This window comes from Salmo salar, chromosome 01 (genome assembly GCF_965601325.2).
Source record: "Salmo salar chromosome 01, fSalSal1, whole genome shotgun sequence".
NCBI classification, from domain to species: domain Eukaryota; kingdom Metazoa; phylum Chordata; class Actinopteri; order Salmoniformes; family Salmonidae; genus Salmo; species Salmo salar.
The window spans coordinates 167,061,398-167,086,975 of record NC_138291.1 but is presented as its reverse complement, the minus strand read 5'-3'; the positions used below and the strand labels follow the sequence as shown (position 1 = coordinate 167,086,975).

General features: G+C 48.3%; 1 protein-coding gene across 1 annotated transcript in view; it reads right to left on the bottom strand.

Annotated features, from left to right (window-relative positions):
* The window catches only part of cnnm4a (cyclin and CBS domain divalent metal cation transport mediator 4a), a 30,239-nt gene extending 5,087 nt beyond the window's left edge, over window positions 1-25,152 (bottom strand). Inside the window, exons 1-5 of the mRNA XM_082956008.1 lie at window positions 19,086-25,152; window positions 11,266-11,409; window positions 10,100-10,237; window positions 9,559-9,728; window positions 5,805-5,901 (exon numbers count right to left, since the gene is read on the bottom strand). Coding sequence (XP_082812134.1) covers window positions 5,805-5,901; window positions 9,559-9,728; window positions 10,100-10,237; window positions 11,266-11,409; window positions 19,086-20,499 — 1,963 coding nt within the window. The 5' untranslated portion in view covers window positions 20,500-25,152. The remainder of the gene's footprint in view (window positions 1-5,804; window positions 5,902-9,558; window positions 9,729-10,099; window positions 10,238-11,265; window positions 11,410-19,085) is intronic.
* Between the last annotated feature and the right edge of the window lie 426 nt (window positions 25,153-25,578).

Here is a 25,578-nt window from a genome sequence, read left to right as displayed (position 1 = left end):
CTGTCCACACTTCCTCCCTACTGTCCTACCTTCCACACTTCCTCCCTACTGTCCAACCTTCCACACTTCCTCCCTACTGTCCAACCTTCCACACTTCCTCCCTACTGTCCTACCTTGCACACTTCCTCCCTACTGTCCTACCTTGCACACTTCCTCCCTACTGTCCTACCTTGCACACTTCCTCCCTACTGTCCTACCTTGCACACTTCCTCCCTACTGTCCTACCTTGCACACTTCCTCCCTACTGTCCTACCTTGCACACTTCCTCCCTACTGTCCTACCTTGCACACTTCCTCCCTACTGTCCTACCTTGCACACTTCCTCCCTACTGTCCTACCTTGCACACTTCCTCCCTACTGTCCTACCTTGCACACTTCCTCCCTACTGTCCTACCTTGCACACTTCCTCCCTACTGTCCTACCTTGCACACTTCCTCCCTACTGTCCTACCTTGCACACTTCCTCCCTACTGTCCTACCTTGCACACTTCCTCCCTACTGTCCTACCTTGCACACTTCCTCCCTACTGTCCTACCTTGCACACTTCCTCCCTACTGTCCTACCTTGCACACTTCCTCCCTACTGTCCTACCTTGCACACTTCCTCCCTACTGTCCTACCTTGCACACTTCCTCCCTACTGTCCTACCTTGCACACTTCCTCCCTACTGTCCTACCTTGCACACTTCCTCCCTACTGTCCTACCTTGCACACTTCCTCCCTACTGTCCTACCTTGCACACTTCCTCCCTACTGTCCTACCTTGCACACTTCCTCCCTACTGTCCTACCTTGCACACTTCCTCCCTACCTTCCACACTTCCTCCCTACTGCCCTACCTTCCACACGTCCTCCCTACTGCCCTACCTTCCACACTTCCTCCCTACTGCAGTATCCTTCCACACTTCCTCCCTACTGCCCTACCTTCCACACGTCCTCCCTACTGCCCTACCTTCCACACGTCCTCCCTACTGCCCTACCTTCATCACGTCCTCCCTACTGCCCTACCTTCATCACGTCCTCCCTACTGCCCTACCTTCATCACGTCCTCCCTACTGCCCTACCTTCCACACGTCCTCCCTACTGCAGTATCCTTCCACACTTCCTTCCTACTGCCCTACCTTCCACACGTCCTCCCTACTGCCCTACCGTCCACACATCCTCCCTACTGTCCGTGCTTCCACACTTCCTCCCTACCTTCCACACTACCTCCCTACTGCCCTACCTTCCACCTCTCCTCCCTACCTTCCACACTTCCTCCCTACTGCCCTACCTTCCACACTTCCTCCCTACTGTCCTACCTTCCACACTTCCTCCCTACTGTCCAACCTTCCACACTTACTCCCTACTGTCCTACCTTTCACACTTCCTCCCTACTGTCCTACCTTCCACACTTCCTCCCTACTGTCCAACCTTCCACACTTCCTCCCTACTGTCCAACCTTCCACACTTACTCCCTACTGTCCAACCTTCCACACTTACTCCCTACTGTCCAACCTTCCACACTTACTCCCTACTGTCCAACCTTCCACACTTCCTCCCTACTGCCCTACCTTCCACACTTCCTCCCTACTGCCCTACCTTCCACACTTCCTCCCTACTGCCCTACCTTCCATACTTCCTCCCTACTGCCCTACCTTCCACACTTCCTCCCTACTGTCCAACCTTCCACACTTACTCCCTACTGTCCTACCTTCCACACTTACTCCCTACTGTCCTACCTTCCACACTTACTCCCTACTGTCCTACCTTCCACACTTACTCCCTACTGTCCTACCTTCCACACTTACTCCCTACTGCCCTACCTTCCACACTTACTCCCTACTGCCCTACCTTCCACACTTACTCCCTACTGCCCTACCTTCCACACTTCCTCCCTACTGCCCTACCTTCCACACTTCCTCCCTACTGCCCTACCTTCCACACTTCCTCCCTACTGCCCTACCTTCCATACTTCCTCCCTACTGCCCTACCTTCCATACTTCCTCCCTACTGCCCTACCTTCCATACTTCTTCCCTACTGCCCTACCTTCCACACTTCTTCCCTACTGCCCTACCTTCCACACTTCTTCCCTACTGCAGTATCCTTCCACACTTCCTTCCTACTGCCCTACCTTCCACACTTCCTCCCTACTGTCCTACCTTCCACACTTCCTCCCTACTGCCCTGTCTTCCACACTTCCTCCCTACTGCCCTGTCTTCCACACTTCCTCCCTACTGCCCTACCTTCCACACTTCCTCCGTAATGCCCTACCTTCCACACTTACTCCCTACTGTCCAACCTTCCACACTTCCTTCCACGTTACTGATCTAACATAAGGTTGGTGAAACCAGTACAGAGGAAAGTAGATAAGCTATTATTCCAAGGAAGAGACCAAGGAAGAAAGGCGAGATGCATAATATATAACTTGTAAACCCTAACCTCATTGGAATAGGACCCGTCAACAGCACTAAACTGAGTAATGTTGTCACAGGCTCCTCTGCTCTGTCCTGCTGACTGGGGACGAACCCACTGATGTGGCACTCGGTCTGTTAGCATCACATACCGTATAGGGCTCAGCTGTCAGCATCAGCAATTACCAGGCAGAGTAAGAATTGCACCACATCACTCAGTCACTCCTAGAAAGAGATGACTGCAGAGGACCGGCTTGTCCACCAAACCATGAATAATTTAATACCATCCCACTCCACTGAGAGTGATGTGGAGCGTAGATATGCGTTATGCTAAAATAGCGTTATTAACTAGCATTAGTGCCGCTGACTGTTATCTCGACCGGCGTTCAGTCTGGTTTGACCAGGCTACTGTGAGTCTGCTATCATCTCTGGAGAAAAGCATTAGAGGCTTGAGGGCCTGATTAGATTACTAAACCTTTGTAACTGCTGGTTTCCAGAGGGAATAAGACCAGCAGAGAAGGAATAGATCTTGGGAGTTAAGAGTCGTTTGGGAGTTAAAATGTTTTAGTGTTTACTCTACTTAAAACAAACAATTAGTATAACTTCCACTGTATGTAAGGTATGGATATTCTAGTGGATCTCCACGCTGTTTGTCTATCAGGTTGTACTTCCACTGTATGTAAGGTATGGATATTCTACTGGATCTCCACGCTGTTTGTCTATCAGGTTGTACTTCCACTGTATGTAAGGTATGGATATTCTAGTGGATCTCCACGCTGTTTGTCTATCAGGTTGTACTTCCACTGTATGTAAGGTATGGATATTCTAGTGGATCTCCACGCTGTTTGTCTATCAGGTTGTACTTCCACTGTATGTAAGGTATGGATATTCTAGTGGATCTCCACGCTGTTTGTCTATCAGGTTGTACTTCCACTGTATGTAAGGTATGGATATTCTAGTGGATCTCCACGCTGTTTGTCTATCAGGTTGTACTTCCACTGTATGTAAGGTATGGATATTCTAGTGGATCTCCACGCTGTTTGTCTATCAGGTTGTACTTGGGAGGCTAGTGGATCTCCACGCTGTTTGTCTATCAGGTTGTACTTCCACTGTATGTAAGGTATGGATATTCTAGTGGATCTCCACGCTGGTCAGGTTGTACTTGCTGGAGCAGGGCTCTGAAGAAGAGGATGATGGGAGGGAAACTTAAATGTGATTTTGGCATATAAAGTGACCCCTCTCCCCTCCCCCATGTTACCCCTCCCCTTAGGGTAGTTGGTTCTTTACCTGGGAAGCGAGAGAACAGAGAGAATCTCTTAAGAGAGAGGCGTCGTGGAGGGGGGGACGCCATTGAGGGGGAGAGAGGGGGAGTGACGGCTGAGAGAGGGGTGGGCAGAAGGGGGAGAGAGAGAGACGCTCTCGTTTACTCATCGGTAGGCAGTAACAGCACTGTAGGACTTAAATCTGCCTCTCTCGCCCAGACTGACCTGAAGACACACAAACCTTTCTCCTTCACAGAGCACTTTGACATGATCACCTCTATACATCATATACATTTAGTGAACAATACATTGAGTCTGTGTCTAAAATGGCACCCTATTCCCTACTATAGTGCACTACTTTTGGCCAGGGTTAGCCACATAGGGCTTTGGCCTAAATTAGTGCACTACATTGGGGTTAGGGTGCAATATCAGATTCGCCCTGAGTGACTCGTCATTTTCAAAGGTCAGATTGGAGGCAGACAGACCAATGGTAGGGGCTTAACTGAGTGACATCAGACACAGATGTGAGTTGGACACAGTTTGACATGTAGGCAGCAGTACAGTACAGAGCATATAGCACATGCATACACATCATACACAGACAACACTATTACAGAGAGATATTAGACAGAGACAGATGGAGAGAGAGAAGAGAAAGGAAGACAGGGGAGAGAGAGAAAAGAACCCGTTTGTCCTGTATTGGTAATATTTGGGTTTAACTTTAAAAGGCTTTCGACAACCAGAACCTACTCTGCTTATGTCTGAATGTGTAGCGCCATCTACAGGACTAGTTACACTACTGACAGCATAGAAAGCCTAACTTAATTCCATTTTATGACTCTCAGCACACTGATTATATTGTCAAATCTTTAAGGGAGGCTGCTGGTCATACTGGTATCTGACCACTAGGTGGCAGCAGTGTTTCTAAAGAGATCTGGTTTCAGAGACACATTTCAACAACTCCAGCTCACGTGGGACTAAACACCGCTCTCTGTATCAGGGAGTGTGAGTCACCTGAAAGGTCCCAATACTACCCATAGTTGGTATCACAATTCCAGCCCTGTGGCATCATCACCTTCCTGCCAACTAAGCCCTCTCTCTCTCTCTCTCTCTCTCTCTCTCTCCACACACACACACACACACATCCCAGTCACTGGGATATAAACACCTTCCCCTCCTTTAAGGGTGACACAGGTGTGTGTTTCCTTCTACCTGTTTAATACGTCATCTGTAGATCACATTTCTGTCTTCTGTTGGATCTCCTAAGACATTACACACACACACACCACAGGGGGCTGGTGGCAGAATGGGCTGGTGGTAATGACTAGAGCGGGATCAGTGGTATGGTTTCCATGGTTTCCAGGTGTTTGATACAATTCCATTCGCACAGATCTGAATATTATTATGAGTCGTCCACCCCTCCTGCCAACACAAACGCCTCATTGTGAGTTTTTCCAACACACACGCCTCATTGTGAGTTTTTCCAACACACACGCCTCATTGTGAGTTTTTCCAACACACACGCCTCATTGTGAGTTTTTCCAACACACACGCCTCATTGTGAGTTTTTCCAACACACACGCCTCATTGTGAGTTTTTCCAACACACACGCCTCATTGTGAGTTTTTCCAACACAAACGCCTCATTGTGAGTTTTTCCAACACACACGCCTCATTGTGAGTTTTTCCAACACACACGCCTCATTGTGAGTTTTTCCAACACACACGCCTCATTGTGAGTTTTTCCAACACACACGCCTCATTGTGAGTTTTTCCAACACACACGCCTCATTGTGAGTTTTTCCAACACAAACGCCTCATTGTGAGCTGAGTAGGAGCACTATCTACTCTGGTGTGTGTGTGTGTGTGTGTGTGTGTGTGTGTGTGTGTGTAGGAGTTGAACATTTATGGATGTTGGTCAGTGAAGCTGGTGTTTCAGAAATATAACAACCACACTAGAAAAACAGGATAGAAATACTGTCTGACTGAACCAAGGTGATTGTTTGTGTTCCTGCCAGTGTGTATGACAGAGAAAGTTAGAGAAAGTTAGAGAGAGAGAGGCTTTGTGTTTGTCTTTGTGCATTGCTTGTCTTTTGTCTGATCATATACTGTATACAGTACGTGTGTGTGTGTGTGTGTGTGTGTGTGTGCTCACCCAGTGACGCTGTGCTAAGTGCCATGACTCCATAGTAGGAGAAGGGTCCTGTCTCAAACTTCATGTTCTCGTTTCCAGCCTCCACCTCCACTCGGCCCTGAGGAACACACAGTAACGCACACAGTAACGCCCACAGTAACGCCCACAGTAACGCCCACAGTAACGCCCACAGTAACGCCCACAGTAACGCCCACAGTAACGCCCACAGTAACGCCCACAGTAACGCCCACAGTAACGCCCACAGTAACGCCCACAGTAACGCCCACAGTAACGCCCACAGTAACGCCCACAGTAACGCACACAGTGACGCCCAGTGACGTACACACACCCAGTGACCTAATTACATAAAGATAAGTACCCATACACTGATGAGTACACCTGGAGTATGTGCAGTAAAACGTCCATTCATCAGTGTGCGGATACCTACCTTCATGTCATACACATGAACACACACACAGTGTCTACAGTTTCACTGGTGTTGTTTGATCACTGATCGACCCATAAAGGCCAGAACCCTAACCATTGATATTCCATGCATGATTTACACTGTCAAGTTAAGGCTGAGCATCTGATGATAGGATTTCTGCCCAGGATTATGGATTTATGGGATTATTATAACATGATAATTATGGATTGTTATTATTCTATTTGTACTGCGAGAGTGATGTCTGATCTATCTGCTACGTTTCTTTGAGAGAGCTCTCCTAACAGGGTGAAAGAAAACCCTGGCAATCTCATCAATATTATATCAAAGTGCAGGTGTGCATGCTGTGTCACACACCCACCCTGAGGGTTTCATGTCAACACACCCTGGATCAACACACCCCAATCAGGGTTCATTTTGGCAGCTATTAGTTTTAGTCTTTAAATACCTTTTAGTCTTAGTCACATTTGAGTCATTTCATCCTTCATTAGTTTTAGTTATTATCAGTCGATTAAAACTCAGGACAATTTTAGTCTAGTTTTAGTCACAGACATTTTAGTCAGATAATAGTCAGCGCATTTGTTTTCTTCTATTAAATAATGAATATTTAGGCACCCTCACACTTCCATCACGTTCACATGGTCTTGTCCAACTTGGCCTCGTATAAATTAGCTGGAAACATTGATATTGTGGCAGATTGTAAACAACACCAGCCACAATTAACCACATAGGCTATAAAGCCTTGGCTACAGGTTAAACAATTTACAATTCAGATTTTCTTCCCATCATACCTGTTAAGGGGGGGTAAGCATTTCCAGAAATCCCAGAAGTATTACTGTACTAGTATAGCTATGGTTTTTCCCATAGGAAAAAAAGAAACTGCAACTCGCATTAGCGGACTGCTTCGCTGGAGAGGCAATACAGATGAATGAATAACAGAACACATGACAAAATAGAGCTTCTGGTGTGATCAAAGCTAAAATATCCTCCAGGACAGTAAGAGAGAGAGTAAACATTGTTTCTAGCTGAGGTTAGTTAGAAGTGAAGGCTCCCGGCTTCGCATCAGTTCAAAAGATTGACGAGTGACTGAAGTGACCTCCGGGGAACTGTGCAGGAGAGCCAGGAACAGCTCAATCAGACTGTGCAACTGAAACAAGTCAATTCTGCCAACGAGAGGATTGCATGAAATATTCTGCATGAAATGAAAAGGGAGCTTCGTGTCAAATGAGCTGTCCATTAGTCTCATGTGGAATTGTCGCCTCGTCACATTTTCATTGACTAAAATGAAAAGTCATTTGTAATGGGTATGGTTTTTTCCAAGGGCATCTCATCTTGTTTTTGTCATAGTTTTAGTCAGGAAGAACAAGTTGTACAGTGATCCCAAAGACCTCCTGGAGATGACCCCCCCCTACACACACACACACCTTCCTGAATGGTGGTACCAGAGCAGCTGTGCTCATGTTGCCATCAGTGTATCTGCACAGTGTCACCTTGTGTGTCAACAACAGAGTATCACACACACATAGGGGGATTGGGTTCTGAGGGCAAAGCCTAGGTAAGTGTGTGTTGATGTATTGTCTTTGAGTGGATTGTGGTAGGCTATGGTATGTACACTTGTAGTGCTTTGACCTTGCTCAGAAAAGAGACCCAAACCTCCCACACTGACAGGCGTGATGAAGTGACTGATGGGAAAACCAAGAGTCATCGCCCTGATCTCTGCCCCAGGGTGATCTGGGTAATCCCCCCAGCAGGGGGATGGGTAACCTTGGCCTGACTGCCACTAAGGGAGAGGTAATCCAGGCTGTGATTTAGTGATGTGCTCTGTGGGGCAGTGTGTGTGTGTCTGTGGGCTTGGCATACACAGAAGGCTTTATCGGTCTGCAGTCAGGGTGGACTAATGTGTGTGTGTGTGTGTGTGTGTCTGCCTGATATAGCACAGTGCCAACTTAAGCAGGGATGTGATTCTTGTGTTAATGAGAATGACACTAAAGTGACTGTGAGTAGCTGTGAGCCTCGCCCTCTCTCGCTGTGTGTGTCAGCGTCTCCCCCTCTCTCGCTGTGTGTGTCAGCGTCTCCCCCTCTCTCGCTGTGTGTGTCAGCGTCTCCCCCTCTCTCGCTGTGTGTGTCAGCGTCTCCCCCTCTCTCGCTGTGTGTGTCAGCGTCTCCCCCTCTCTCGCTGTGTGTGTGTGTCAGTGTAAGCGTCTCCAGGGTCAGCAGCTACATACTGGGTCAGATCCAGGGTCAGTAGTCAGATCCAGGGTCAGATCCAGGGTCAGTAGTTACATACAGGGTCAGATCCAGGTTCAGTAGCTACATACTGGGTCAGATCCAGGGTCAGTGCCAATACCATATTTACAATGTGCAGGGACACTGGAGTGGTTGGGTTACTTGTGTGTGAACCCCCCCCCCCCCCTCTCTCTCTCATATCTTGGTGCAGGGGAGGAGAGGAGAACAGGGGAGGAGAGGAGAACAGGGGAGGAGAGGAGAACAGGGGAGGAGAGGAGAACAGGGGAGGAGAGGAGAACAGGGGAGGAGAGGAGAACAGGGGAGGAGAGGAGAACAGGGGAGGGGAGGAGAACAGGGGAGGGGAGAGGAGAACAGGGGAGGGGAGAGGAGAACAGGGGAGGAGAGGAGAACAGGGGAGGGGAGAGGAGAACAGGGGAGGAGAGGAGAACAGGGGAGGGGGAGGAGAACAGGGGAGGGGAGAGGAGAACAGGGGAGGAGAGGAGAACAGGGGAGGGGAGAGGAGAACAGGGGAGGGGAGAGGAGAACAGGGGAGGGGAGAGGAGAACAGGGGAGGGGAGAGGAGAACAGGGGAGGAGAGAGGAGAACAGGGGAGGAGAGGAGAACAGGGGAGGGATTAGTTTATGCTAATTCACTGGCAGTGGGAGCAGAAACACTTGGCCTGTCCTCTCCCCTCTTGAATTATCATTCCATTTTCCTCCCCTTTCCAATCCTCGCTCTCTTCGACCCATTGTCTCCTCTCCTTCCTTCACCTTTCCACCTGACTCTAGTCATGTCTTCTCTACTCTCCATCTCCACCCTTCCTTGCTCCCCTCTTCTCCCTTTCTCTTCCCTTCCCCCCTCAGTCTCTCCTTACATAAGAGGGATCAATTAGTGAAGGGCAGGTCTGCCCCCCAGCAAGCTTCACACCCACCCATATATACATTGTGCTCAAGTGCTTAGTCACACCACAGGAATCACACTGTTCACCTTAATCCAGTCTGTGTGTTTAAAGCTGTGAGTGAGCCGTCTACCTAGAAGATGAGGATAGATATTGCATTGGTGTTGGACTACGTGTGTGACTGCACGTGTGCATGTACTGTGTACCTGCAGAATGAGTATGAAGTAGTCGACAGGTTTGCCTCTCTCGTAGATGTAGTGCAGAGCAGAGCGCTTGTCGCTGTCGTTGAACTTGATCTCCTGGATGACGTCAGGGTGCCTCAGAATCCTCAGTAAGACCTTCTCAGTGACCTGACTGGGACTGAACAGACTCACCTCTGTTGGGCACAGACACACACCCAGACATCACTTCCAGATTCTACCATCAATTTAGACAAATCAGTCACACTAAAGGCTGTAGAACACATGAACAGGATGCAGTTATACACTGTAAGACTTGTTATGAGGATGTATGACCCAACATCATCCTGACTAAATACCAACAATTTTGTTGATATAGAGATTCCTTTTTTTAATGACATTATAAAGTCTCATAAACGCTTATAACAAGTTAAAGCGTTATACCTTCAGGCTTTAAGTCAAGTGTAACCGACAAATCTCCACTGGAATGCCATCTGGTTGACCTGTGTTAAGTTGTTAACTATAATACCATGGTATGGTACTTCCTGTCAGGTGATAGTCAACTCACCTGTAGCCAGGAAGCGATGAGCAGCCAGCATCAGTTGAGGAGAGATCTTCACCCTGCACTCGTTCTCTGTGTGCTTAAAAGCAGAGAAGTCACGCATTCTCTTGTTAGGGTCCACCTTCTTTCTGTTCCTATTGTCAGCTGGAGAGAGGAGAGAGAAAGAAAGTAGAGAAAGAAAGTAGAGAGAGAAAGAGAGTAGAGGAGAGAGAAAGAAAGTAGAGAGAGAAAGAGTCGAGAAAGAGAAAGTAGAGTGTAGAGAAAGAGTAGAGAGAGAGAGTAGAGAGAGAGAAAGTAGAGAGCCGAGAGAGAGAGAGAGAGCCGAGAGAGAGAGAGAGAGCCGAGAGAGAGTCAAGAGAGAGAGAGAGAGAGCCGAGAGAGAGAGAGAGAGCCGAGAGAGAGTCAAGAGAGAGAGAGAGAGCCGAGAGAGAGAGAGAGAGAGAGAGAGAGCCGAGAGAGAGAGAGAGAGCCGAGAGAGAGTCGAGAGAGAGAGAGTCGAGAGAGAGAGTCGAGAGAGAGAAAGTAGAGTGTAGAGAAAGAGTAGAGAGAGAAAGAGTAGAGAGAGGAGAGTAGAGAGAGAAAGTAGAGAAAGGAGAGAGAAAGTAGAGAGAGAAAGGAGAGTAGGGAGAGAGTAGAGAAGGAGAGAGAAAGCGAGGATAGAGAGAAAATAGGAAGAGAGGATAGAGGGAAAATGACAACAGTCATGTTTACCATGAGTGAATTCACTATCCACAAAAAAAAATGTTTAGGAGTATGGGAGCTTCATTCTCTTTATGTATTTTTCTGTTGACAATCCTGAAATGAGATGGGACACAGTGATAGACGGGAGATGGGAGTATGAAATTGGCGGAGGGGTTGGCATTCTGAAGGCGATGTGTGTTGGGAAACTGCAACGCTGCCTCTGTTTCAATACAACACAACTCCTCCTGAAGAGCTGATAGGTAGGCTTTTGCTCCAGCCCTACACTTGAACACACGATTCAGTTAGTCAAGGTCCTGAGGAGAAGCTGCTTCGTAGAATCAGATGTCTTAGAACAGGGTTGGAAACAAAACCAATTTCCATCCATAATTTAACTCATTACACTCCAGTTCACTACAGAATAAGTAAATTGACTCTGGACTGATCCATTGTCCATGTGTAGTTTCAATCAGGGTTGGTTGATGTTGACTCACTATAAAGGTCGGACTCGTCCAGTATCTCTGATTTGATGATCTCCTCGATGACATCCTCCAAGGTGACCAATCCCAGCACCTCGTAGAAGGGATCCCCCTCCCCCTCGCTGTTGACTTTCTGAACGATGGCCAGGTGAGATTTACCTAGAAGGGTGAACACCAGAGACAGTCAAGGCTAGAACCCACAACACCAAGAAGCAGAAAATACCCAGACCTAGTGTTTCCGAGTGAGACTGTGACGAGACCAAGATCAGTCAGTACTGGGGTCAGTCAGTCAGTCAGTACTGTGGTCAGTCAGTCAATCAGTCCTGGGGTCAGTCAGTCAGTCAGTACTGGGGTCAGTCAGTCAGTACTGTGGTCAGTCAGTCAATCAGTACTGTGGACAGTCAGTCAATCAGTACTGTGGACAGTGAGTCAGTCAGTACTGTGGACAATCAATCAGTCAGTACTGTGGACAATCAATCAGTCAGTACTGTGGACAGTCAGTCAGTCAGTACGGGGGTCAGTCAGTCAATCAGTCCTGGGGTCAGTCAGTCAATCAGTACTGGGGTCAGTCAGTACTGGGGTCAATCAGTCAGTCAGTACTGGGGTCAATCAGTCAGTCAGTCAGTCAGTACTGGGGTCAGTCAGTCAGTCAGTACTGGGGTCAATCAGAACTGGGGTCAATCAGTCAGTCAGTACTGTGGACAGTCAGTCAGTCAGTACTGGGGTCAATCAGTCAGTCAGTCAGTCAGTACTGGGGTCAGTCAGTACTGGGGTCAATCAGTCAGTCAGTACTGGGGTCAATCAGTCAGTCAATCAGTACTGGGGTCAGTCAGTCAGTCAGTCAGGACTGGGGTCAGTCAGTCAGTACTGTGGACAGTCAGTCAGTCAGTACTGGGGTCAGTCAGTCAGTACTGGGGTCAGTCAGTCAGTCAGTACTGGGGTCAGTCAGTCAGTCAGGACTGGGGTCAGTCAGTCAGGACTGGGGTCAATCAGTCAGTCAGGACTGGGGTCAATCAGTCAGTCAGGACTGGGGTCAATCAGTCAGGACTGGGGTCAATCAGTCAGTCAGTTGGGACTGAGGTCAATCAGTCAGTCAGTCAGTACTGAGGTCAATCAGTCAGTCAGTCAGTACTGAGGTCAATCAGTCAGTACTGGGGTCATTCAGTCAGTCGGGACTGGGGTCAATCAGTCAGTCAGGACTGGGGTCAATCAGTCAGTCAGTACTGGGGTCAATCAGTCAGTCAGTCCTGGGGTCAATCAGTCAGTCAGTCCTGGGGTCAGTCAGTCCTGGGGTCAGTCAGTACTGGGGTCAGTCAGTACTGGGGTCAGTCAGTCAGTACTGTGGACAATCAGTCAGTCAGTACTGGGGTCAATCAGTCAGTCAGTACTGGGGTCAGTCAGTACTGGGGTCAATCAGTCAGTCAGTACTGGGGTCAATCAGTCAGTCAGTCAGGACTGGGGTCAGTCAGTCAGTCAGGACTGGGGTCAGTCAGTCAGTACTGGGGTCAATCAGTCAGTCGGTACTGGGGTCAGTCAGTACTGGGGTCAGTCAGTACTGGGGTCAATCAGTCAGTCAGTCAGGACTGGGGTCAATCAGTCAGTACTGGGGGTCAATCAGTCAGTCAGTTAGTACTGGGGTCAGTCAGTCAGTACAGGGATCAGTCAGTCAGTCAGTACTGGGGTCAGTCAGTCAGTCAGTACTGTGGACAATCAGTCAGTCAGTCAGTACTGGGGTCAATCAGTCAGTCGGTACTGGGGTCAGTCAGTACTGGGGTCAATCAGTCAGTCAGTACTGGGGTCAATCAGTCAGTCAGTCAGTCAGTACTGGGGTCAATCAGTCAGTCAGTACTGGGGTCAATCAGTCAGTCAGGACTGGGGTCAGTCAGTCAGTCAGTCAGTACGGGGGTCAGTCAGTCAATCAGTCCTGGGGTCAGTCAGTCAATCAGTCCTGGGGTCAGTCAGTACTGGGGTCAATCAGTCAGTCAGTACTGGGGTCAATCAGTCAGTCAGTCAGTACTGGAGTCAGTCAGTAAGTACTGGAGTCAGTCAGTACTGGGGTCAGTCAGTACTGGGGTCAATCAGTCAGTCAGTCCTGGGGTCAGTCAGTCAGTACTGGGGTCAATCAGTCAATCAGTACTGGGGTCAATCAGTCAGTCAGTACTGTGGACAGTCAGTCAGTCAGTACTGTGGACAGTCAGTCAGTCAGTACTGGGGTCAATCAGTCAGTCAGTACTGGGGTCAATCAGTCAGTCAGTCAGTCAGTACTGGGGTCAATCAGTCAGTCAGTACTGGGGTCAATCAGTCAGTCAGGACTGGGGTCAGTCAGTCAGTCAGTCAGTACGGGGGTCAGTCAGTCAATCAGTCCTGGGGTCAGTCAGTCAATCAGTCCTGGGGTCAGTCAGTACTGGGGTCAATCAGTCAGTCAGTACTGGGGTCAATCAGTCAGTCAGTCAGTACTGGAGTCAGTCAGTAAGTACTGGAGTCAGTCAGTACTGGGGTCAGTCAGTACTGGGGTCAATCAGTCAGTCAGTCCTGGGGTCAGTCAGTCAGTACTGGGGTCAATCAGTCAATCAGTACTGGGGTCAATCAGTCAGTCAGTACTGTGGACAGTCAGTCAGTCAGTACTGTGGACAGTCAGTCAGTCAGTACTGTGGACAATCAGTCAGTCAGTACTGGGGTCAGTCAGTACTGGGGTCAATCAGTCAGTCAGTACTGGGGTCAATCAGTCAGTCAGTCAGGACTGGGGTCAGTCAGTCAGTACTGTGGACAGTCAGTCAGTCAGTACTGTGGACAGTCAGTCAGTCAGTACTGTGGACAGTCAGTCAGTCAGTCAGTACTGTGGACAGTCAGTCAGTCAGTACTGGGGTCAGTCAGTCAGTCAGTCAGTCAGTCCTGGGGTCAGTCAGTCAGTCAGTACTGGGGTCAATCAGTCAATCAGTACTGGGGTCAATCAGTCAGTCAGTACTGTGGACAGTCAGTCAGTCAGTACTGTGGACAATCAGTCAGTCAGTACTGTGGACAATCAGTCAGTCAGTACTGGGGTCAGTCAGTACTGGGGTCAATCAGTCAGTCAGTACTGGGGTCAATCAGTCAGTCAGTCAGGACTGGGGTCAGTCAGTCAGTACTGTGGACAGTCAGTCAGTCAGTACTGTGGACAGTCAGTCAGTCAGTACTGTGGACAGTCAGTCAGTCAGTACTGTGGACAGTCAGTCAGTCAGTACTGTGGACAGTCAGTCAGTCAGTCAGTACTGGGGTCAGTCAGTCAGTCAGTACTGGGGTCAATCAGTCAGTCAGTACTGGGGTCAGTCAGTCAGTCAGTAATGTGGGCAATCAGTCAGTCAGTCAGTACTGGGGTCAATCAGTCAGTCAGTACTGGGGTCAATCAATCAGTCAGGACTGGGGTCAATCAGTCAGTCAGTCCGGACTGAGGTCAATCAGTCAGTCAGTCAGTACTGGGGTCAATCAGTCAGTCAGTCAGGACTGGGGTCAATCAGTCAGTCAGGACTGGGGTCAATCAGTCAGTCAGTACTGTGGACAATCAGTCAGTCAGTACTGTGGACAATCAGTCAGTCAGTACTGTGGACAATCAGTCAGTCAGTACTGTGGACAATCAGTCAGTCAGTCCTGGGGTCAGTCAGTCAGTCAGTCCTGGGGTCAGTCAGTCAGTCCTGGGGTCAGTCAGTCAGTCCTGGGGTCAGTCAGTCAGTCCTGGGGTCAGTCAGTACTGGGGTCAGTCAGTCAGTCAGTACTGTGGACAATCAGTCAGTCAGTACTGGGGTCAATCAGTCAGTCAGTACTGGGGTCAGTCAGTACTGGGGTCAATCAGTCAGTCAGTACTGGGGTCAATCAGTCAGTCAGTCAGTCAGGACTGGGGTCAATCAGTCAGTCAGGACTGGGGTCAATCAGTCAGTCAGGACTGGGGTCAATCAGTCAGTCAGGACTGGGGTCAGTCAGTCAGTCAGGACTGGGGTCAGTCAGTCAGTCAGGACTGGGGTCAGTCAGTCAGTCAGGACTGGGGTCAATGAGTCAGGACTGGGGTCAGTCAGTCAGTCAGTACTGGGGTCAATCAGTCAGTCGGTACTGGGGTCAGTCAGTACTGGGGTCAGTCAGTACTGGGGTCAATCAGTCAGTACTGGGGTCAATCAGTCAGTCAGTCAGTACTGGGGTCAGTCAGTACAGGGATCAGTCAGTCAGTCAGTACTGGGGTCAGTCAGTCAGTCAGTACTGGGGTCAATCAGTCAGTCAGTACTGGGGTCAATCAGTCAGTCAGTACTGTGGACAATCAGTCAGTCAGTACTGGGGTCAATCAGTCAGTCAGTCAATCAGTCAGGACTGGGGTCAGTCAGTCAGTACTGGGGTCAGTCAGTCAGTCAGTACTGGGGTCAATCAGTACTGGGGTCAATCAGTCAGTCAGTCAGTACTGGGGTCAATCAGTCAGTCAGTCAGGACTGGGGTCAATCAGTCAGTCAGTCAGGACTGGGGTCAATCAGTCAGTCAGTCAGGACTGGGGTCAGTCAGTCAGTCAGTCAGTCAGTACTGTGGACAATCAGTCAGTCAGTCCTGTAGTCAGTCAGTCAGTACTGTAGTCAGTCAGTCAATCAGCTGGAGTCAATGGTGTTGTGAAATATCTGAAGATTGAGAGGAGAGACTATTCCTGGTTCCTGGGTGTTAGGGTACTGGGGGTAACCTACTTAAGTGTACTGTATATAGTAAGTCACATAACATCACTCCTCCCCCTCCCGAGTCTGTTCTGATCTGTGGTTCTTCCCCCAGTCCTCCTCTCATTAAGCTCGAAGTCCATACAAGAAAGGGGGATGGGGATAGAGAGAGACAGAAAGGGGTAATCCACTCATTCTCCTGGTTTACTATTCCTCCTCTCTTATCCTCCTCCCCGCTCTTATCCTCATCCCCTTCTCTTATCCTCCTCTCTTATCCTCCTCCTCGCTCTTATCCTCCTCCCCGCTCTTCACCTCCTCTCCGCTCTTATCCTCATCTCCGCTCTTATCCTCATCCCCTTCTCTTATCCTCCTCTCCGCTCTTATCCTCCTCCCCTTCTCTTATCCTCCTCTCTTATCCTCCTCCCCTTCTCTTATCCTCCTCTCCGCTCTTATCCTCCTCCCCTTCTCTTATCCTCCTCTCTTATCCTCCTCCCCTTCTCTTATCCTCCTCTCCGCTCTTATCCTCCTCCTCGCTCTTATCCTCCTCCCCTTCTCTTATCCTCCTCTCCGCTCTTATCCTCCTCCCCTTCTCTTATCCTCCTCCTCACTCTTATCCTCCTCCTCTCCGCTCTTATCCTCCTACCCGCTCTTATCCTCCTCTCCGCTCTTATCCTCCTCTCCGCTCTTATCCTCCTCTCCGCTCTTATCCTCCTCTCCGCTCTTATCCTCCTCCCCTTCTCTTATCCTCCTCCCCTTCTCTTATCCTCCTCCCCTTCTCTTATCCTCCTCTCTGCTCTTATCCTCCTCTCCGCTCTTATCCTCCTCTCCGCTCTTATCCTCTCAGGTGTTGGGAACACACTGTTCTGTGTATTTTACAAGCTCTGTCACATGTATAATATTGAGTGTGATATACCCTATTGTATTTTCAGCCTGCACTTAAAGGGACAGCGAACACACAGTGGGAATTGATTGGCTGAGTCAGTCAACCTAACACACACACAAACATCAGAGTCAACCAAACCCAACACACATATACTGTACTGTATACCTTCCCACTGACAACACGGCTGACATCTCACACACTGTCACAATCCAGCCAATAAAAAAAGAGTAGAGAGACACCAGTGGGTCAGAAGAGTGAGGTCACACGGTGATTCTAGCCACAGCGATGATCTGAATGCGTGGTTGTTAGGCTGAGTCAGTGTCGTCCATCTTTGATCTCTGACTGTCTGTGTGGTGTGAAGATCAGTACTGACCTGTCACTATCCCTCCACTAGGTCACCATGCTGTCTAACCACAGATACAAGGCTTCTTCAACAACTAACCCTTAAACCTCACCCATACCTTGTTCCCAACCTTACTCGTGTGTAATGTAGGGATGGAACAAAAGCCTGCACATCCTGTGTGTCTGCAGGACAGGCACTGTGGCAGCAGCAGCTTGCTCTACAGCCGAGACCCCAGCTCCAGACTGACAGTTCAGCTGTTCCCAACTGGTCCAGTAAACCCACTGGTCACCCAGAGAGAACACACAACTGGTATCCCAAGTCTGAACGAGCCTCTGATTAAACTTTGAGGATGTAAACAAGCAGAAACAGTGGCCCTCCAGGACCAGAGCTGTCCATCCCTAGCCTGGAATTCAAACTGATATGCACCATTTGCAGTACATAACGGTTTGGATTCCAGGCTACATCCCTGTTCTGAGCACAGAAATGAGACCATCGAAGGTCATCTAGTCAGTTCTGCTCACTATGGTGTGTTCTGATGGTGCTGGATAACAACTGCAGTGATGCTTCACTAGGACCCTCTTCACAATAAGGCCTAGGCTAGCTAGCTAGCTATCTATCTATCTCTATATCTATATCTATATCTATATATATATATATTTAAATAAACAGTTATGACAGCTGGTGACATTGTCATTCTTCACACACACACAATGATACAAACTGTAGTTTGGGTCAGCTAACTGGCTAGGCATATAGTTAGCCACCTAGGTTGTGTAATGAGCATGCAACATCAAATGACTTGATGTTGATAACATGCGTTACAACTTTTGAGTGAAGCGTTACAACAGCCTAGCTAGCCTAGCCCCTGGATAGCCCTACGACTGAGTGACGATAGCGGCCCTACGACTGAGTGACGATAGCGGCCCTACGACTGAGTGACGATAGCGGCCCTACGACTGAGTGACGATAGCGGCCCTACGACTGAGTGACGATAGCGGCCCTACGACTGAGTGACGATAGCGGCCCTACGACTGAGTGACGATAGCGGCCCTACGACTGAGTGACGATAGCGGCCCTACGACTGAGTGACGATAGCGGCCCTACGACTGAGTGACGATAGCGGCCCTACGACTGAGTGACGATAGCGGCCCTACGACTGAGTGACGATAGCAGCCCTACGACTGAGTGACGATAGCAGCCCTACGACTGAGTGACGATAGCAGCCCTACGACTGAGTGACGATAGCAGCCCTACGACTGAGTGACGATAGCAGCCCTACGACTGAGTGACGATAGCAGCCCTACGACTGAGTGACGATAGCAGCCCTACGACTGAGTGACGATAGCAGCCCTACGACTGAGTGACGATAGCAGCCCTACGACTGAGTGACGATAGCAGTCCTACGACTGAGTGACGATAGCAGCCCTACGACTGAGTGACGATAGCAGCCCTACGACTGAGTGACGATAGCAGTCCTAGCCCAATGCTCTCCCCGTGTGGCTCTACTATATAAATGACAACAGAATGGACCCAGAACTAATTATGGCAGAGTTCCTGGAGAGTTATAGGTACAGACTTCAGCTCCAGGCCAGCACTAACACAGCTGATTCAACCAGGTGTGAATAGTGCAGGTCTAGAACAAAAGCCTATTCCCTGAAGCTATCCAGAGACAGAGTTGATGACCCCTAGATTGTGATGTGTCACATTTGTTCCCTGCCATGACAACTGGGTTGAGATATTCCACTCATCGATACACACATCAATACAGCCAGGGGCACATCTATGTCAGTGTGTGTGTGTGTGTGTGTGTGTGTGTGTGTGTGTGTGTGTGAGAGTGTATTGATTATGGGAAGTGACGGATGCATTATAAATACTTTTCCATACATCAACCATTTATGTAAATATGGTGATGTATGACACATGCTTCCCCCGTCCCTCCAGATATACACACCTTTCTTGAACTCCTCCAGCATGGAGTCCAGCCGTGTGTCGTGGAACACAAAGTGGACCGGGTGGTTGTAGAACTTGGTGATGGTCTTCAGGGTGGTGCAGTCGTCAGGGTCCACGAACGCCAGGTCCTTCACATACAGGATGTCCACGATGTTGGAGCGCTCGTCGTCGAACACGGGGATGCGCGTGTAGCCGCTCTCCATGATCTCTGACATGGTGTTGAAGTCGAGGACCGCGTCATTCTGGATCATGAAGCAGTGGGCCAGAGGAGTCATCACGCTCTCCACCGTCTTATTCCGGAGTTCCAGAGCTCCTTGGATCATGTTGAGCTCCTCTTTGACCAGGTCGTTGTACGGTTCCGTCACCCTGAGCATCTCCACCAGCTTCTCGCGGTTATACACAGTGCCGATCTCCTGGCCTAGGAGCACGTCTAGGAGCTTGCTGACGGGGAAGGAGAGGGGGAAGGTGAGCAACATGAAGAACTTGGTCACCTGGATGGTGTTGGCGCCCACCGCCAGCCCGTGGCGAGAACACAGCGCCTGGGGGACGATCTCACCGAAAATCACAATACCCACTGTGGAGGCGACCACAGCGCCCAGCCCAGAGCCTATCAGGTCGTCCAGGAGGATGGTGAGTGTAGTATTGACCAAGACGTTGCCAAGCAACAGAGAACAGAGAAGGTAGTTCCCCTTGCTGCGGATGGGCTCAATTTTGCTGGCGTATTTCTTCTCCTTCTCTGAGCCACAACTCTGGACTATACGGAGCTCCATCGGGTCCAGAGCCATGAGCCCCAGGTTCAGCCCGCTGAACATGCCAGACAGCACCAACAGACAGCAGATGAGGATGATCTGGAACCACAGGGGGAGGAGAGTTTTCTCCCCCTCCACCACCCGCAGTCTCCCGTCGCTATCCCCGAGCAGAGCCCACCTACCATCAGCCAAACTCCTGATGCACAGCCCGTACTCCTTGTGCGGCTCGCTCTTACGAAGCGGCTTAATGTTTATGCTCAGTACCCCCGTGGTCCCCCGGCTACTGATGTTCATGTAGTTTGCGATGCTGAAGTCTTTTGTGAAATCAACACAAGTGCTGTTAGGTGTGTCGTCAATGATGTTATTGTTTCCCCCATCCTCGCTCCCATCCCCTCGTTCTGTGAACCGTATCTGAGCCCAGGTGCCCGAGTTGAGCTGCACACCGTAGAACCGGAGCTGCACTGTGCTCTCCTCCGTTACCTGGATGACCCCATCGTCAGTGGTCGAGGCCGGTTTGTCGCTCCTCTCCAGCCGCATACCGAGCACCTGGCTCCCGCTGTTGCTGACACTCGAAGTGGCTGTCTCGGTGCGTCCCCCCACTGCACTCCAAAGGAAAACGATTAGAGTCAGAACGTAGCCTTGCTGCCCGCTCCATTCTGTCGCCATGTTTGTTTCACTGTACTGGCGACCTGGGTGCTGACGTCACTACTCATCTCCCTCCAGCCCCGCTCCTATTACCATAATAACCCTAAAGCACCGCCTATCGGACACGGCAGGTATACCATACACACGCACACGTCTGTAACATACTGTTGGGGTTCAGCACAGGAGGTTGGTGGCACCTTCATTTGGGAGGACGGGCTCGTGGTAATGGCTGGAGTGGAATTGATGCTATTCCATTGACTCCGTTCCAGCCATTATTATGAACCATCCTCCCCACCCCTTGACTTGTTCCACATTTTGTTGTGTTACAGCCGAAATTGAAAATTGATTAAATTGATTTTTCTCTCACACCCATCTACACATAAAGTGAAAACATGTTTTTATCATTTTGATCAAATGTATTGAAAATGACATACAGAAATATCACATTTACATAAGTATTCACACCCCTGAGTCACACCTTTGGCAGTGATTACAGCTGTGAGTCTTTCTGGGTTAGTCTTTAAGAGCTTTGCATGTCTGGATTGTACAATATTTGCACATTATTCTTTTTTAATTCTTCAAGATCTGTAAAGTTGGTTGTTGATCATTGCTAGACAGCCATCATTGCTAGACAGCCAAGTCAAAGCTGTAACTAGGCCACACAGGAACATTCAATGTCGTCTTGGTATGCAACTTCAGTGTATATTTGGCCTTGTGTTTTAGGTTATTGTCCTGCTGAAAGGAGAATTTGTCTTCCAGTGTCTGTTGGAAAGCAGACTGAACCAGATTTTCCTCTAGGACTTACTTTGCCTGTGCTTAGTTATACTCCATTGCTTTTTATCCCCCAAAAATCCCTAGTCCTTGCCAATGATAAGCATACCCATAACCTGATGCAATCACCACCATGCTTGAAAATATGAAGAGTGGTACTCGGTGTGTGTGTTGGATTTGCCCCAAACAAAAAGCTTTGTACATTTATTTGTCATTATTTAAAATTGTTACTTTATTGCCAAAAGGATGAATGTTTTGGAATATTTTTATTCTGTACAGGCTTCTTTCTTTTCACTCTGTCATTTAAGTTAGTAATGCGGAGTAACTACAATGTTGTTGATCCATCCTCAGTTTTCTCCTATCACCGCCATTAAAGTGTGTAACTGTTTTAAAGTCACCATTGGCCTCATGGTGAAATCCCTCTCCGGCAACTGAGTTAGGAAGTACATTACATTTTTTTTACATTTTAGTCATTTAGCAGACGCTCTTATCCAGAGCAACTTACAGTAGTGAATGCATACATTTCATACATTTATTTATTTATTTTTCCGTACAAGTACCCTTGTATCTTTGTATTTACTGGGTGTATTGATACACCAGCCATAGTGTAAAGAATAATTTGCTCAAAATAATGTTCAATGTAAAAAAAAATTTACACATTTACCAATCAGTGCCCTTCTTTGTGAGGCATTGGAAAATCTCCCTGAGACATTGCAGCTTTTAATTTTGTATTAATTTGTAAAAAAATAAATAATTGAAAAACATAATTCTACTTTGACATTATGGGGTATTATGTGTAGGCCAGTGTCACTAAATCTCAATGTAATCCATTTTAAATTCAGGCTGTAACACAACAAAATGGGTGTGAATACTTTCTGAAGTCACTGTATACCTCAGTGATTGTCACTGGGCTATGATCGGGGCAATGTTCTGAGCTGCACGTTCACGCTGGACTGCGCTACAGTTTTCTCATGTCGCACGCCGTGCGTGTGAATGGTAGAATCTGGCAAGCATGAATGCTATTGGGCGCGTCCTCTTCCCAGGCGTTGCTGACCAATGCAAGATCTTACAATGCCTGGATAGGTATTTTAAGTATTAGCTAACCACATTATATGTTATAGCAATCTGTCAGTCAATGACACAGTCAATGACGTCGCACACAACCTTCGCTTTGATGCATGCAAAGCTATGTACACTTACTGTATGTTCACTACATGACCAAAAGTATGTGGACACCTGCTCGGCGAATATCTCATTCCAAAATTATGGGAATTAATATGGAGTTTGTCCCCCCTTTGCTGCTATAACAGCCTCCGCTCTTCTGGGAAGGCTTTCCACTTGATGTTGGAACATTGCTGCGGGGACTTGCTTCCATTCAGCCACAAGAGCATTAGTGAGGTTGGGCACTGATGTTGGGCGGTTAGACATGGCTTGTAGTCGGCATAACAATTCATCCCAAAGCTGTTCGATGGGGTTGAGGTCAAGGCTCTGTGCAGTCTAGTCAAGTTATTCAACACCAATCTCGACAAACCATTTCTGTATGGACCTCGCTTTGTGCACAGGGGTATTGTCATGCTGAAACAGGAAAGGGTCTTCCCCAAACTGTTGCCACAAAGGTGGAAGCACAGAATCGTCTAGAATATCATTGTATGATGTTGCGTTAAGATTTCCCTGCACTGGAACTAAGGGGCCTAGCCCAGACTATGAAAAATAGCCCCAGACCATTATTCCTCCTCCACCAAACTTTACAGTTGGCACAATGCATTGAAGCAGGTGTTGTTCTCCTGGCATCTGCCAAAACCAGATTCGTCCATCGGACTGCCAGATGGTAAATCGTGATTCATCACTCCAGAGAAGACGTTTTCACTGCTCCAGAGTCCAATGGCGGCAAGCTTTACACCCCTCCAGCCGACGCTTGCCATTGAGCATGGTGATCTTAGGCTTGTGTGCAGCTGCTCAGCCATGGAAACCCATTTCATGAAGCTCCCAACAAACAGTTATTGTGCTGATGTTGCTTCCAGGGGCAGTTTGGAACTCGATAGTGAGAGTTGCAACCAAGGACAGACGATTTTTACGTGCTACACGCTTCAGCACTTGACGGTCCGTTCTGTGAGCTTGTGTGGCTACGTCGTGGCTGAACCAGTGTTCCCACTTCACAATAACAGAACTGACCGGGGCAGCTCTAGCAGGGCAGAAATTTGACGAACTGACTTGTTGGAAAGGTGGCATCCTATGACAGTCTCACTGAGCTCTTTAGTAAGGCATTGTCAATAAGAATTTGTTCTTAACATTCTACTGCCAATGTTTGTCTATGGAGATTACATTGTCAACAACGGGTGTGGCTGAAATAGTTGAAGGGGTGTCCCCATACTTTTATATATAGTGTATGTACTTGAAGTTCGTGTTAGCCAGACTAATTATGTAGACCTATAGTGTACACACATTTTGGACTGAGCAATTTTAGTGTTTGCTAATTTCATTCTGTATCTTATCATTTATTAGGCTCACCGTTATGATTGTTTATAGCCCATACATAGGCTTTATTGTCACCTCAAAAGGTCTACAAGATAGAATATCATAACATTGTGCCTAATCAATGATCCATATCTTGCGTCTTGATATCAGCCCAAGGCAGATTATCCCTAATTAAATTACATCATCACATTTTGCCATAAAGGACCAAGGCAATGTGGCAGAGTGAATCCTGCGGTTTATAGACAGTCAAAGACCCAGCTGTTATGTAAAGGGTCGGCACACTGCATCTATGTGTCTCACCCGCATCTCTCTGGCTCTGGCGGCCAGGCATCGCAGTGTGGGCAACAGTGGGTCTCAGTTCAATTTAAGTTTCAACCAAAAGACCCTGTCTAAAAGTTGTTGTTTTTTAGATTGGATTCAGGGTTGAAGACCACTCAACCAAACCAAAGATGTGCATGATGTGGTAACGTCTGTGCTCAGTGGCAAAGCAGATGGATAGTCAATGGTCATTCGCGTCACTGAGACAGTTGCAGTCAGTGTTACTGATGCAACTCACCGCAGGTGGTCACTGGTAGATGTGACTATGAGCTGATAGTCAAATTCAAATCAAATCAAATTTATTTTTATATAGCCCTTCGTACATCAGCTGATATTCTCAAAGTGCTGTACAGAAACCCAGCCTAAAACCCCAAACAGCAAGCAAAGCATGTGAAAGAAGCACGGTGGCTAGGAAAAACTCCCTAGGAAAAACTCCCTAGAAAGGCCAAAAACCTAGGAAGAAACCTAGAGAGGAACCAGGCTATGAGGGGTGGCCAGTCCTCTTCTGGCTGTGCAGGGTGGATATTAAAACAGAACATGGTCAAAATGTTAAAATGTTAAAATGTTCATAAATGACCAGCATGGTCAAATAATAATAATCATAGTAGTTGTCGAGGGTGCAACAAGCACGTCCGGTGAACAGGTCAGGGTTCCATAGCCGCAGGCAGAACAGTTGAAACTGGAGCAGCAGCACGGCCAGGTGGACTGGGGACAGCAAGGAGTCATCATACCAGGTAGTCCTGAGGCATGGTCCTAGGGCTCAGGTCCTCCGAGAGAAAGACAGAAAGAGAGAAAGAGAGAATTAGAGAGAGCATATTTAAATACACACAGGACACCGGATAAGACAAGAGAAATACTCCAGATGTAACAGACTGACCCTAGCCCCCCGACACATAAACTACTGCAGCATAAATACTGGAGGCTGAGACAGGAGGGATCAGAAGACACTGTGGCCCCATCCGATGATACCCCCGGACAGGGCCAAACAGGCAGGATATAACCCCACCCACTTTGCCAAAGCACAGCCCCCACACCACTAGAGGGATGTCTCCAACCACCAACTTACCGTCCTAAGACAAGGCCGAGTATAGCCCACAACGATCTCCGCCATGGCACAACCCAAGGGGGGGGGGGGGGGGGGGCGCCAACCCAGACAGGAAGACCACGTCAGTGACTCAATCTCTTAAGGGATGGATGGGTCAAAAACAAAGGGTGGACAACAATGACATCAACAAACATCAACAACAAAACGTGTTAAAGTTTATGCTCCACGTGCATTTTTAAACAGACTAAAATATGAATAATAAAACAATTTAGGCTAAAAGGCTAGCGTAATGATTGAAATAATCTAATGTTTTATAAAAAAAAATAAACCTATGCTTTAGGCTATTCAATTTGTGCCTACCAGTTTTAAATGTCACCGTGTAGTAGCCTAGTGAGGTAGATATGACTTAATTCTCTGTTAATCTATGATTTTAAAAAATCCTCTGATTTTTCCGTGACCTAGAGCTACGTAACAATACTGTAGAAATCACG